This window comes from Lynx rufus, unplaced genomic scaffold (genome assembly GCF_022079265.1).
Source record: "Lynx rufus isolate CCGP_SWC_20201006 ecotype Redwood Valley unplaced genomic scaffold, mLynRuf1.p SCAF_2, whole genome shotgun sequence".
In the NCBI taxonomy this organism is placed as follows: domain Eukaryota; kingdom Metazoa; phylum Chordata; class Mammalia; order Carnivora; family Felidae; genus Lynx; species Lynx rufus.
Window position 1 is genome coordinate 46,163,173 of NW_025814834.1, and position 16,091 is coordinate 46,179,263.

At 33.6% G+C, this 16,091-nt stretch overlaps 1 protein-coding gene across 10 annotated transcripts in view; it reads right to left on the bottom strand.

The window, feature by feature from the left end:
* Positions 1-16,091, bottom strand: part of GULP1 (GULP PTB domain containing engulfment adaptor 1) — a 96,819-nt gene that overhangs the window by 20,824 nt on the left and 59,904 nt on the right. For 8 of the 10 annotated variants that reach the window (XM_047085301.1, XM_047085300.1, XM_047085299.1 and 5 more), the window contains 2 exons: positions 4,305-4,421; positions 3,534-3,626 (listed from right to left, as the gene is read on the bottom strand). In XM_047085301.1, coding sequence (XP_046941257.1) covers positions 3,534-3,626; positions 4,305-4,421 — 210 coding nt within the window. Of the gene's footprint in view, positions 1-3,533; positions 3,627-4,027; positions 4,052-4,304; positions 4,422-16,091 lie in introns of all 10 variants that reach the window. The other 2 variants (XM_047085296.1, XM_047085292.1) reach the window with 1 other exon arrangement.

A 16,091-nucleotide genomic window follows, 5' to 3' on the forward strand; every position in this document is an offset into this window, starting at 1 on the left:
CCCATCTATATTATAATTTTGATGTGCATAATTGGATTCATACTTCATTTCAGCACTTCTTCAATTCATGTGTTAATTGCTGCCTCTAATCCTTTAAACAAACTGCTGAGAACTTTAGCCATTTTGGACCATTCTATCCTTCAGTCCTTTGAAAGCAAAGGAAATAAAGTTTGTTTCCAGAGTTACAAGCCCAATAGGCATTTACTATGCATTAACTTTGCTACACATGATGGCACTCTATGAAGTGCTTTGGGTCCTGGCTGTGTCCTATAAATCTGATGGCCAAATTTCATAAGAAAGTTGCAATTTAGAAAATTGCTTTTCCATAGACCCATTACAAGCTATTAAACAAGAGTTACCTATACTTTAAATTTATATTTTATTTACAATTTTCATTGTTTTTGAAATTCAATTTTAATAATTTTAATCATTAACAAACCTTAGCAGAGTGGATATTTATAAGCATGGCAGCATTTCATACTAAATAACTATAGATAAGTTAATTCAGTTCATTTTTTTAAGTTTATTTATTTTGAGAGAGAGAGAGAGAGAGCGCGCCCCAGAGAGGGAGAGAGAATTCCAAGCAGGCTCCATACTGTCAGCGCAGAGCCCAAAGCAGAGCTCAAACTCATGAACTGTGAGATCATGACCTGAGCTGAGATCAAGAGTTGGATGCTTAACCAACTGAGCCCCCCAGGTGCCCCTAATTCAGCTCATTTTTAGTATCAAAAAATTGGGAGATCATTTTAAGAAATGTGAAATAAATATAGCACTTGGTGTTATATTAATATATTTCACAGTTACCTAAGTAAAATTGAAAATGAAAGGCAAACATATTTGTTCATAATCTCTCCAAAAAATATTCAGGCATCAGATATCTTGTAGCAATTCAAAAATGTTGAGTCTCCTTCCTTTAAAAATCAAATAATTTTTATTTTTTTTATCTTAAAGAAGATGTACATCCTTCAGTATAACAGCAATTTCAAAAACAATAACAAGCCTTTAGAAACTGAAAAATTATAAGACAAGTAATTTTTTCAAGTTAAAATAAAGAGAAAATACAAGGATATTGCTATGACAAAAGAATATAATTGCAAACTTATAATTTAAGTTATTTACATAATGATCATTGAAGCAATAATTTTGTGTATTCAATGCAAAAAAATGGGTTAGAGAAAATTATATCTATTTTTAAAATTCAACCTTTAGTTATAGTCTTTGAAGCATTCTACTGAGACACATTCAGTACTGAGATGAACACAATGCTTATAATAGTTATTAAATGACAACTTCTGGAGAGGTGATCCTTTTTTCTTTTAAGCTTATTTATTTATTTTGAGAGAGAGAGAGCACACACAAAGTGCACACGCGCACACAGGCAAGCAGGAGAGGGGCAGAAGGAGAGGGAGAGAGAATCTTAAGCAGGCTCCACACCCAATGCAGAGCCCAACCCAGTGCTCAGTTTTACGACTGTGAGATCATGACTTGAGCCAAAATCAAGAGCTGGATGCTCAACTGACAGCCATCCAGGCACCCCTGGCTAATCCTTTTTAATAACAGGCTTTTTGAATCACATTATTGTTTTTTATATAACTGACTCTACCAAATAGAATTGCTAAATAAATGAACATACAGACAGTCTGTGTGTTTCATTTACATATCAACTGTCACAGTCACTGCTTGTGATGGCTATCTCAGCCAGAGGATCACAGGGAACTGATACAAGTGTCGTCTCTTCATTCCTCCTGACCCTTGCCATTTCTGAAGCTGACTTGGTGACCATGTCAGATCACCAATGCACATGCATAACCCCCATCCTGACCTACCTTCTTCTCAGTTGTCTTAGTGGTAGTCTAGGGCAGTGCCTGCTTTTAGGAAATAAAAGAACGGAGTGCTACTTCATGATTCATCAACATGCCCCAGACTCCTCTGCTCCTCCCAGATCCACCTCTCCCCTCAACATAAGGTCTTAGTTCTGTGTCTAGAGACAGAGTGTAAAAAGTGAGCAAGCTTTGGGTTTGTATCCAAAATGGTAATGGATCTTCTTTTATTCCTTTGCAAACATAAAGACTAAAATAAAGCTACTATTCATATGCAATGAGATCTAGGAACAACACTTTATTAAGACTGCTTAAGAAGGCAACTTCCTTTCATTTATGTTTATTTCACATAACTTATAGTTTGTTTCACAAGATAACTTATAGTAAGACTTTCAACAAAACACAAAATGGTGTTACTCCATTTTGGGACCAATGTTGGAAGGAGTTTGAGCTGATTCTCTATTCCTTGGGACCAGGGAGGCAAGAAAAAAAAAATCATAATCCTGATGAGAAGCAAACAATGATAGCAGTGAAGAGAAGAAAAAAAAAAACCAGGAAGGAATATTATAATAAAGACGTCTCATTGTGCATAACAAAGGTACATAGGAATGTAGGAACCTCCTCACTCCCAAGCTCTCTCATTTTGGCCATATCAGCCCTACTACCATATGTATATGTCAAGCAAAGGAAATGACAACTGCTTCAGTGAGAAAGATGGAAAAGTGTGAGTTTAAAAGAAAGAAGAATTTTTGAACCATTTCCAGGGCACGCCAATTTGAAAACCTGAATAAAATTCCTTATACAAGCATTTTTAGGATGAAGAATTGGTGAAATACTAGATAGATAGATAGATAGATAGATAGATGGATAGATCTTTCCACTGAGTTAGCCTAGAGTCTGAACCAAAATGGACTTGCAAATAAAAATTAGAAACAAAAATTCTTTTTAAAAGTTTGTAAATGCCATAATTGTGTTTTAGTTTGTAGCATCATGCCATGTTATAGATTCCTATTTTTAAAATGCAAAATAAAACATACTTTACTAGAGATCGGTAGCACAGATGATTCAAGAAGAAAGACAGTTTTCTAAATATATTTTGCCAGAAAAAAATGTTGTTTTAAATTCCGTCTTCCTCCTCCAAAAGATTCCCTTAGCCAAAATCGCAAAAAAATGACATCATACATGGTATTGGGGAAAGGATTTCAAATCTATGATAAACCAAAAGTAAACAATTTAACTATAAATATTTGAGACTTGTTTGCAGAGACTACCATTCATTTTAGTGTCTGAAATACAACTGTATCACTCCCAGTGGAAACCCTTGCTATGCAATATAAGAAACCAAAGTCAGTCTTGTAAACAATTCAATTTCTATAATGAAATTCAACACTCCAAGGGTAGATTGGCTTAGGTCCTTAAATCTAACCTCAGTAAATAGTAATCAATAGAAATAAAAGAATATGCCACAAACTGAGGGAGGACTTATTCTACAAAACATGAGCAAAAAGAGCAACATGAAAAAACAACTCTGGTTAGAACTACCTAGGTAATTGTAATTTTTTAATTAGCACCTTTCATCTCTACCCATGTTTACTTTTAAATTACTGATCCCAGAGTATTATTTGAAACATCACAGAGCTGATAATCCAGAGATGTTTTATCCCCAACAAGTCTTGTTTCTAAGGATAACATGCACATAGTCTATATACTTACTGGAGATGTTGATACTTGGGTTATTCTTAATTGGCTTTCCAAATCTTGCACTCTGTTTTTAAGTTCCATGTTTTCAGTTTCTAAGTCTTGAATCTAAAAAGCAATGATTATTGAATAACCTTCAGAAATTTGTTCTTGTAAGATGCTGGCTGTTATATTCGCTACATTAATGAATATGATTTCATATTATTTAAAATTTTAATGTACTCTTTGCACAGGGGACAAAATTATTTGATAAAAGCTGGGAAACCTCAGGGAATTCTAGGTCACTGGAAAGATATTATTAAATTTAAAATATGTTTTTACATGTGTGCAAATTCCATGTTTCTAATACCTCATCTTTGTGTTTTCTTGTTGCAGTATGCAATCTGTTACCCATAATCTTGGAGTATAACCGCAAGACAGTGAAACTTGCTTATGATGATTTTGAAGAGAGTGGAGAAAGGGTGTAATTTAATTACAAAGGAATCTGATCTGCATGGGAAACCACTTACCCAGCATCTGCTGCTTCTGCTGCTCTGATCCCCATGAGAAGCATCAGGAAGTGAAGCAAAGTCACATGAGAACACTAAGTTCTTGTGGGAATTCAATATAAAATGGTTAAAAACTGTGCAGGGGATCAGGAATGAAAAATTATAGGAACACAGTGAAAGCAGTTCCAATCAGTGTGGGGGAAATTTAATGGCAGGCCTTCTAAATTTGTTTGATGATATGCAAGTTTCCCTGTACTTACATCACACAAATGTGAAACAAAAAGTTTAGTTTACTCACTCTTTTCTGTAATCCTGCGATCTGTTTTCTTGTTTCGACATCTTTCCCTCCAGATTCTAGAAATTTCCTGTATGCCAGGTCAAATGCTTGGCCAATTGTTAAAGTTATTTCTTCAGCCTTTGTAAAATTCAAAGAAGATTTGCATTTTAACAATACTATGTCATGTTAGACTGTTCTCTGAATCAAGAAAAACATTCACATGAGGAACTTCAAAAGGGAGATGGCTGCAGGTAAGAGAGGTAGTAAATGAACCAAGTAGTCTATGCTAACATGATAATTCAATGCCTACCCATGCACAACATTAAAAAAGTTTTGGTCATTAAATGAAAGCTGTTGAAGTTGGAAGCAAGAGTTCTATCCACCCTCTCATCTATTTTATCATAGTATTTTTTCCCAGTTTGTTTTTCTTCTTTCATCAAATATGTGGCACCTATTAAAAGAAAGCACAGTGCCCAAACTGCAGTCTCTCTTTTCTCTTTGCTACTTATTTGCTCTTCCTAATGAGGAGGGCATGTTGAACATGGCAGGTAACTTGAATGAGGCGGACTGGGTGGTGTCCCGGAAAACTTGAGGTATGCCCTAAGTGGAGAACTCAGTTCCAATTCATTGTTGGCTTGTGGAAATGGGCAATTCCAACTCAGAGCTGTCAGATTTTAAATATGTGAGATGAGGTCAGAAATCTGAACTTTTATATGAAACCTCCCAATATTAAGTGATAGTAAACCATATTATTTGTTGTTTAGTTAAACAACATAGATCTATCATTTGAATTTGGCCTTATAAACAATTCAGTCTCTGGTTGACCAAGCAGAAACTGCCACAGATGTCCTGGGTCCACCAGTTCATTCCTTCCTCATTCATACCTGGACTGGTATCAGTGTCTTGCACAATGTAAACACTAAATAAAAATGTATTTAGTTTATTAACATTTTATTTAAAAAGATTGGTAGAGGCATTAATTGATTTAACACATCATGAATAAGTCCTATTGAGTTATAAGACTTCCAGATGACATTAAAAACTGGTGGTAATATTAAATCTTGAAAATGCCACGCTTTAATTTGCTGCAAATCCTAAAACTTTGTGATATGCTATTAAAAATCTAAATTGAAAATATGCTTTTTTAATAAGTTTTTTTTTAATGTTTCAAGTGTTTACTTAAATTCTAGTTAGTTAACATATGGTGTAATATTAGTTTCAGGAGTAGAATTTGGTGAGTTATCACTTACATATAACACTCAGTGCTCATCACACAAGTGCCCTCCTTAATCCCCATCACATTTAGCCCATCCCCCTACCTCCCTTCCAGCAACCCACAGTTTGTTCTCTATAGTTGAGTCTTTTTTATGAATAACACAAATTTAATTAAGACATTGTCATTTTTGTAGTTCACTAAATGTTTAAGGAGGGCTTTTAGTCATCAAAAAAAGAAATTTATAGTGTTTAACTCAGGAAACTAAAAAATACAAAATATATGCTGAAAATTATATTAAATACCATTGGTCTTACAACAAAAGTAGAAAAAAGGGGGGAAAAGCTACATTAAGGAATATTAAAGAAATGAAAATGCCAGATACCAAACTATACGTACTCAATGATTCAAACTAATGAAAAAGTTTACATATAAAAAAATGAGTTGTATTGATTGTTAGGATCACATATAATATTAAAACATAGTAAGTGTGGTTATAATAGATTGTAGGATTACCAATTTTTTTATATCTCTAACTTTAAAATTTTAGGTGATATGTTTGTTGTATTTGTTTTACAATAAGATATATTTGTAAACTATGATTTTTTTCTACTTTTTAAATTATATTGTCCTCTTAATAAGACAATATATTACCTTCAAATACTTAAGATGTACACTATATAGAATCATTTCAGTGGTAACAAGGTTGTTTCATCATTAATGACATTTGATATCGTTATAATTGTGTACAATAACTTTTAAAAAATCATAATCTTTTTATGATCTTTTTATGATAAGACATGTCTTTTTCTTAAAACAGAACTTAGTTCCCTAGTAAATATTTTGCATACATTACCTCACTTGATTCTCATAATGAATCTATGAGATGGGGATTATTATTACCTCCATAATACATATGGGGGCTGCAATTCTTTTTTTTTTAAGTTTACTTATTTTTGAGAGAGACAGAGAGGGAAACAGCATCCAAAGTAGGCTCTGCACTGACAGTAGAGAGCCCTACGCAGGGCTCGAGCCCACAAACCATGAGATCATGACCTGAGCTGAAGTCAGATGCTTAACCGATTGAACCAACCAGGCACCTCGGGGCTGCAATTCTGGAAGGTCTCAGTTTGTGAGGCGAGAATCTGAATTCATATCCAAAATATTTGGCTCTACAAGCCTCAGATTTTTTTATAAGCAATAAAATGTATAGATCATATTGCACAATCAGATTGTGTTATGATAAATGTATATACCTATATATCCACCATATTACTAAACATATAGAATATTTCTATCATCCTAGGAAGTTCTCCAATGTCTACTTTCAGTCAAATCACATTTCTTATGTGTAACCATTGCTATAATTTCATCACCATAAATCAGTTTTGTCTGTCCTTGTATCCATAAAACTGAGCCATATAGTATATATTCTTTTTTGTCTGGCTTCTTTTGGAGTTTCTCAGATGTTGTATGTATCATTTGTTATATCTTAGTTATAAATAAAACAGCTACAAACATTCTTCTAAAATCATTTTGTGGACATCTGTTTTCAAAATCTGAATATCTACAATGGAAATGCTAAATCATAGAATAGCTCTATGTTTGACATTATAAGAAACCGCTGAACTGTTTTGCAAAGTAATTGTACCATTTTACATTCCCACCAGCAATAAGAGAGTTCTAGTTGCTTCTCATTCTAACTGACATCATTGACGAACAGTCTTTTTATTTTGTCACCTTACTGGATGAGTGATGCTATCTCAAAGTGTTTTTAATTTGAATTTCCTTGTTGAGTAATTACATCAGCCCAGTTTCATGAATGACTAAGCTAAGTTTTTCCCCCCGATCATTTAATGAATACAAAGAGCAAGAATGTTTTAAATTAAAAAAAATTATTTCAAAAAATTATTACAAGGCAAACATGAGATTACTAAGAATATATAATAAATAGCTTACAAATAAAGCTTGTGAAAGCTTTATTATTCTATTACTAATAACGTATAATTCTTTTGACACATGAACCCTTTTTCACAATTAGTAAAAGAGTAAGAGAGAAGTTTTAAACTTTGCCTTATTTACGTCTCACTCAACATAATTAAAGAAAATGTGTACGTAGGAAGAAGCTTTCATCTGCTTATTGGGGCTACTACTTAAATTTTATCAAGTGCAATATCCAGTGAATAAAGTATATATATTAACATTTGGAAACAAAGCTGTGAAAACATGATGGCTACACAGTTCATAGTGACTGTATATTCACCTTATATTACAGAAACCAAATAAGTCATATCATAATGAATATCCTTATTCAAATTTCATTTCTTAAACTTAATGAGATGACTACAGTAGTTGTATAAATATTAAATCATAATAACACGACATGATACCAATAAAGTTAAGTTCCAGTTTTGTGGCATACTAGGGTAGGCCTTCATCTAAATTTCAAGCAAGCTCTTAGAAATTCACAGAAGTATTGAATATATAAAATACATGTAATTAAGAGAATGAAGCTTTGCCCCAGGAAGAGCAGAGCGACTCTGGCTGGAGAGGTCACAGTCATGGGAATAATATGTCATGATGGAAGAATGTGAAATGGGAATCTAGTTTCTTGGACTGTAATTCTGCTTCTGTTGCTACCTAGCTTTGTGACTCTGAGGAAGCCACTAAATCTCTCTGGCCTAGATTTCCCTAAAATAAGATGAAAGGGTTGGACCAAATAGGGCATAAATTATTTTCCAGGATTTTTTTTTTAAGATTAATAAGCAGTTATAGGAAATAATACAGAGACATCCTGGGTAGTCTTCCTGCACTTTCTCCCATTGGTAAAAGAATACAAAAAACAAACAAACAAACAAACAAACAAGCAAAAACTATCTTACAAATCACACCAACCAATATGGATATTAATATAATCAAGATACAGAATAATTCCATCACCACAGAATTCCTTCATCTTGCTGTTTTATAGCCACACCCTCCTCCAGTCTACCTTACCATTTCCTTACACCCTGAAAATCACTATTCTGTTCTCCATTTCTTTAATTCTGTCATTTCAAGAATATTATAGAAATGGAATCATATAGTATGTAAGCTTTTGGGATTGACTTTCTTTACTCCATAATTATCTGGAGAGTCATGGAAGTTGTTGCATGCATTACTAGTTCACTCCTTTTTCTTGCTGAGTAGTATCCCATGAATTTGTCGTACTTGAATTTGTTTAGCCATTCACCCATTATCTGAGATATTTGTACTTTGGGACTATTACTAATAAGCTGCTATAAACATTCATGTGTAGGTTTTTGTGTACATGCACATTTTTTATTTCTCTGGGATAAATGCCCAAATGGATCACGTTATAGTTGCATGTTTAGTGTTTTATGAAATTGCCCACTGTTTATGGCAGTGTTTGTACCAATTTATATTCTCATAGCTATGTACAAGTGGACCATATTTCCATCTCCACACCAACATCTGGTATTCCCACTATTTTTTATTATAGTCTTTCTAATAGTTGCATAGTGATCCCTCATTTTGATTTTAATTTGCCTTTCCCTAATGGATACCAATGTTAACATCTTTTCACGTGTATTTGCCATCTGACTATCTTCTTCAATGCAATGATCCTTCATATCTTATGCCCACTTTCCAATTTGATAAATTGTTTTCATGCTGTTGAGTTTTGAAAGTTCTTTGTCTGATGTAAGTTTGTAAATATTTTCTCTCATTCTAGGTAATCTTATTATCTTCTTCATAAGGCCTTTCATGCATACACACAAATGTTATTTTTGATGAAGCCCAATTTGCCACCTTTTCCATTTATGAGTCCTGGTTTGGGTGTCAAGTCTGATAACTCTGCCTATCCCTACACGCTAAAGATTCTCCCTGTGTTTTTCTCTAAATGTTTATAGCTGTGCATTTTACATTTAAGTCCATGATGCATTTTCAGTTAGTTTTTGTGTAAGATGTGAGATTTAAGTCAATGTGCATTTTATTTACCCATGGAGGTCCAACTTCACAAGCACCATTTATTGAAAAGGATATCTTTCGCATTTTGCATGTGTTACATCACTTTTGTGCCTTTATCAAAAATCAGTGGGATATATTTGTGTGGATTGACTATTGTGTTCTCCATTCTGTTTCATTAATCTATTGCTCTGCACCTTCACCAAAACTACACAGTCTTGATTACTGTAAGTATGTAGTAAGTCTTGAAATAGGGTAAACTTTTTCCTACTTTATTGGTCTTTTTCAAAACTGTTTTAGCAATTCTAGTTCATTTGCCTTTTTGTATAAATTTTACAATCCTCTTGCCTATACCTATAAAAAAAATCTTGCTATGATTTTGACAGAAATTGTGTAAAACCTGTACACTAATTTGGAGAGAACTGACATACAGACTAGATTCAGTCACCCAATCCATGAACATTGCATATCACTCCTTGTGTCTATATCTATTTTTATTTCTTTCATAAGCAATTTGTAATTTTCAGCATATAAGTCCTGTACAAGTTTTACATCTCTGGTTAGATTTACACCTATGTATTTTTTTTAAGCAATTGTAAATTTTTGTATCCATGTGTTCATTGCTCATATACAGCAATACAATTGATTTTTGTATGATTATCATGTATTGTGCCACCTTGTTGAACTCGTTTATTAGATCTAGGTGTTTTTGTTGGAATCTTTTGAAGTAATATTTCTTCCTTTACAATCTTTTGCTTTTGCTTTTCTTATTTTGCCTTATTGCGAAGTCTAGAACTTCCAGGACTGTGTTTAGTAAGAGTAGTAGAGTAAAAATCCTTGCCTCGTTCTCAGTCTTGGGAGGAAGGCATTCAGCTTTTTCACCATTAAGTAAAATGTAACCTATAGTTTTAAATGTTCTTTGTCAAATAAAGTTTCTTATACTGCTATTTTTCTGAGTTTCTAGCCCAGAAAGAGTGTTGATTTTTACAATTTTTTTAAGCATTGACTGATATGATCATATGTTTTTTCTTCTAAAGCCTATTAACATGATTGATCACATGGTTGGATTTTTGAATGTTGGACAAGACTGTATCCCTGGAACACACTCTACTTGGTCTTGGTGTATAATTCCTTTTATATATTGCAGAATTATATTTGCTAATAATTCATGAGAAATTCTTGCATATATATTCCTTGGGGATATAGCTTGGTCTCTAGTTTGTTTCTTTTTCACTGTCTTTGTCTGGTTTGGTATTAGGGAATACACTAGTTTCATAAAATGAATTGAGGGGTGCTCTCATCTCTTCTGTTTTTTGAAATAGGTTGTGTAGGATGTTAATTCCTCTATAAGCATTTTATAGATTCCTCCAGTGAAACCATCTAGGCATGAAGAGTTTTCTTTTAATAAGTTTTAAATTATAAATTCCATTACCTTTGGTGTTAGAGGGCTATCCAAGTTATATATTTAATGTTTGGTGATTTATGGTAGTATTTATCTCTTAAGAAATTGATTCAATTCATCTATATTGTCGATTTTTTGTGCATACAGTTATTTTTAGTATTCTCTTATTGTTCTTTTGCTATCTGAGGGTCTGCAGTTAAATCTGTTTCATTCCTGACACTGGTAACTACTGTCTTTTCTTTTTCATTTTTACTTTGCTAATCTCACTAAAATTTAGATACTTTTATGATCTTTCAAAGAACCAGCTCTGTTTCTTTAGTTTCTCTATTGTTTTTGTTTTCAATTTTATTAATTTCTCCTTTTATCATTCTTATTTTCTTCCTTTGAGTTTGTTTTGATGTTTTGTTTTCTAAGGACTTGAAACAGGAGCTTAGATCATTGACTTGAGACTTCCTTTTCTCTAATGTATTAATTTAGTTGTCATAAATTTCTCTTGGCACTGTTTTAGCTGCATTACACAAATGCTGATAACACTCTATTTCACTTATATACATTTCACTGCATTTTAAGTTTCCTTTGAGAAATCCTCTCCTCTCAGACATACAGAATATTTGCAAGTATGATGTTTCATCTCCAATTTTTGAAGAATTTTGTTACTGATCTGTAAATTGATTTCCTTGTTGTTTCAATTTTTTAAAAAAATTTTTTTGTGTTTATTATTTTTGAGAGAGAGACAGAGACAGAGAGCACAAGTGAGGGAGGGGCAGAGAGAGAGGGAGACACAGAATCTGAAGCAGACTCCAGGCTCTGAGCTGTCAGCACAGAGCCCGACTCAGGGCTGGAATTCACAGACTGTGAGATCATGACCTGAGCTGAAGGCAGATGCTTAACCAAGCCACCCAGGCACCCTATTGTTTCAATTCCTTACGATATTTCAGATTTATTTTGTAGTCCAGGATATGGTTTATTTTGGTACATGTTCCTTTGACACTAGAAGACAATGTGCATTCTGCTGTTGTTGAATGAAGATCCCTATAGCTATTAATCAGATCCCATTGGCTGATAAGGTTGATGAGTAATTCTATATTCTATATGATTTCCTTTCTAGTTTTTCTATTAATTTTGGGGAGAGTGGTAGTAGTGAAGTCTTTAACTATAATTGTGCATAGTCTAATTATCCTGTGTTTCCTTTGAGTTCCATCAGTTTTTGCTTCACTTATTTTGCAAGTTTATTGTTTGGTTATACACATTTAGGTGGCCTTCTTGGTGGTATGACCCTTTTATCTTTATATAAAGTCTTTCTCTGTCTCTCATAATTTTCTTTATTTTGAAGTCTAATTTATCTGATATTAGTATACTTTTGCTTTATTTAAGTAATGTTTACATGATATACATTTTTATATTCTTTTATTTTCAATCTACCTGTATCACCCATATCACTATATTTGCAACAAGTTTCTTGTAGAAAATATATACCTGGATTCGTTTTTTTAACTTGTTTTATTTTTTATTTTTTAAAATTTATATCCAAATTAGTTAGCATAAAGTGCAATAATGATTTCAGGAATAGATTCCTTAGTGCCCCTTGCCCATTTAGCCCATCCCCCCTCCCATACCCCCTCCAGTAACCTTTTGTTTGTTCTCCATATATATGAGTCTCTTATGTTTTGTCCCCCTTCCTGTTTTTATATTATTGTTGTTTCCCTTCCTTTATGTTCATCTGTTTTGTCTCTTAAAGCCCTCATATGAGTGAAGTCACATGATTTTTGTCTTTCTCTGACTGACTAATTTCATTTAGCATAATACCCTCCAGTTCCGCCCACGTACTTGCAAATGGCAAGATTTCATTCTTTTTGATTGCCGAGTAATACTCCATTGTGTATATATACCACATCTTCTTTATCCATTCATCCATCGATGGACATTTGGGTTCTTTAACAATCTCTTTTATTTGGTGTTTTTAGATCATTTACACTGAATGTGATTTTTGATACATTAAAGCTTAAGTGTGCCATTTAAATTTTTCTTTTCTGTCACCTATTTTCTCTCTCTATTTTCTTTTCACTGTATTGTTGTGAGTTTTTGAAATACTTTTACAATAAAAATTTGACTTGTCCATAGTACTTTTAAAAGTATCTCATTATATAGCTTTTTTAATGATTGCTTTAGGATGCATATTATATTTTTATAATCACAAATATATTTGTATATTTGTATAATCACAGTCTACTAGTGTTATCATTTTTCAGGTCAGGTGACATGTAGAAAACTTACCTCTTTTTACATCTCTTCAACTTTCCAGGTTATAATATAATTGCCTTATGAATTGCCTATTTAGAATCACATTAGAAAGTATTTTTTGTTTCTATTTTCTTTCTTCTTTTAACTCATACCTCCCATACCCCCTCTCTGGTAATCATCAGTTCTCTATAGTTAAGAGTCTGTTTCTTGTTTTGTCTCTCTCTCCTTTACCCTTTGCTCATTTGTTTTGTTTCTTAAATTCCACATATAAGTGAAATCATATGGTTTTTGTCTTTTTTGACTCACTTATTTCACTTAGCATAATACTCTGTAGCTCCATCCATGTCACTGCAAATGGCAAGATTTTATTCTTTTTTTATGGCTGACAACTATTCCATTGTATATTTATACCTCATCTTTATCCATTCATCAGTTGATCAACACTTGAGCTGTTCCCAAAATTTGGCTAGTGAGGATAATGCTGCTATATACATTGAGGTGCATGTATCCCTTTGAATTAGTTTTTTGTGTTTTTTGGGTAAATACCTAATAGTGCAATTGCTGGGTCCCAGGGTACTTCTACTTTTAACCTTTTGAGGAACCTCCATACTGTTCTCCAGAGTGGCTGTACCAGTTTGCTTTCCCACCAACAGTGCAAGAGGGTTCCCCTTTTGCCACATCAGCAACACCTGTTGCTTCTCATGTTGTTGATTTTAACCATTTTGACAGGTGTGAGGGAATCGCTCATGGTGGTTTTGATTTGTATTTCCCTGATGATCAGTAATGTTAAGCATCTTTTCATGAGCCTGTTAGTCATCTATAGTTCTTCTTTTGAAAATTGTCTATTCATGTCTTCTGCCCATGTCTTAACTGGATTATTTGGGTTGTGGATGTTGAGTGTGATGAGTTCTTTATACATTCTGGATACTAACCCTTTGTCAGATATGTCATTTGAAATATCTTCTCCCATTCTGTAGGCTGCTTTTTTGTTTTGTTGATTGTTTCTTTTCTTTCACGGTGCAGATGCTTTTTATCTTGATAAAGTCACAAGAGTTCATTTTTGCTTTTGTTTTTATTGCCTCCAAAGGTGGGTCTAGTAAAAAGTTGCTACAGATGAGATCAAACAGGTTGCTGCCTGTGTTATCCTCTAAGATTTTGATGGTTTCCTGTCTCACATTTAGGTCTTTCATCCATTTTGAATTTATTTTTGTGTTAGAAAGTGGTCCATTTTCATTCTTTTGCATGATGCTGTATAGTTTTCCCATCACTATTTATTGAAGAAACTGTCTTTTTTCCATTGGATATTCTTTCCTGCTTTGTCAAAGATTAGTTGACCATATGATTGTGGGTCCATTTCTGGGTTTTCTATTCTGTTCCATTGATGTATATGTTCTGTTTTTGTGCCGGTACCATACTGCCTTGATGACTAGTGCTTTGTAATATAGCTTGGAGTCCAGAATTGTGATGCCTCCAGCTTTGCTTTGCTTTTTCAGGATTGCTTTGGTTATTCAAGGTCTTTTGTGGTTCCATACAAATTTTAGGATTGTTTGTTCTAGCTTCATGAAAAATGCTGTTGATATTTTGATAGGGATTGCATTAATATGTATAGATTGCTTTGGGTAGTATAGACATTTTAACAATGTATATTCTTCCCATCTGGGAACTTGGAATGTTTTTCCATTTCTTTGTGTCCTCTTCAATTTCTTTCATGAGTGTCCTAAAGGTTTTTTAAAAATTATTTTTATTTTAGACAGAAAGCAAGAGAGTGCAAGTGGGGGCAAGGGGCACAAGGAGAGAGATAAAGAATCGTAAGTAAACTCCATGCTCAGTGTGGAGCCTGATGTGGGGCTTGATCCCACAACCCTGGGATCTTGACCTGAGCTGAAATCAAGAGTCAGACGCTCAACCAACTGAGCCACTCAGGTACACCTGAGTGTTCTATAGTTTTCAGAGTACAGATGCTTTACTTCTTTGGTTAGGTTTATTCCTAAGTATCTTATGTTTTTTGGTGCAACTGTAAATGGGATAGATTCTTTGATTTCTTTTTCTGCTGCTTCATTGTTGGTGTATAGTGCAGATTACTGTACATTGATTTTATATCCTGTGACTGTGCTGAATTCATGTATTAGTTCTAGCAATTTTTTGATGCAGTCTTTTGGGTTTTCTACATAGAGGATCATACCATCTGCATATAGCGAAAATTTGACATTTTCCTTACCAATTGGCATGCCTTTTATTTCCTTTTGTTTTCTGATTGCTGAGGCTAAGACTTTCAGTACTATGTTAAATAGTAATGATGAGAGTGGACATCCCTGTCTTATGCCTAACCATAGAGGAAAAGCTGTCAGATTTTCCCCTTTAAGGATAATATTGGCTATGGGTAATTTGTTCATGGCCTTTATGACATTGAGGTATGTGCCATCTATCCCTACTTTGTAGAGGGTTTTTATCAAAATTGGATACTATATTTTGTCAAATGCTTTTTCTGCATCTATTGAGAGGATTGTATGCTTCTTATCATTTCTTTTAATAATGTGGTGTATCACGTGAATATTGAACCACACCTACAGCCTAGAGATAAATTCCACTTGATTGTGGTGAATAATTCTTTCAATGTACTATTGAATTTGATTTGCTAGTATCTTGTTGAGAGTTTTGGCATCCTTGTGCATCAGGGATATAGGCCTGTAATTCTCCTTTTTGGTGGGGTCTTTGGTTTTGGAATCAAGGTGATGCTGGCCTTGGAGAAGGAGTTTGGAAGTTTTCCTTCCATTTCTATTTTTCAGAGTAATTTGAGAACAATAGGTACTAACTCTTTAAATGTCTGGTAGAATTCCTGGGGGAAGCCATCTGGCCCTGGACTTTTATTTGTTTGGAGATTTTTGATTACTGATTCAATTTCTTCGCTGGTTATGGGCTGTTCAAATTTTCTATTTAGTTCAACATCTTCTTACTTCTTGATATGATGAGTGATTTTCAACTGAAT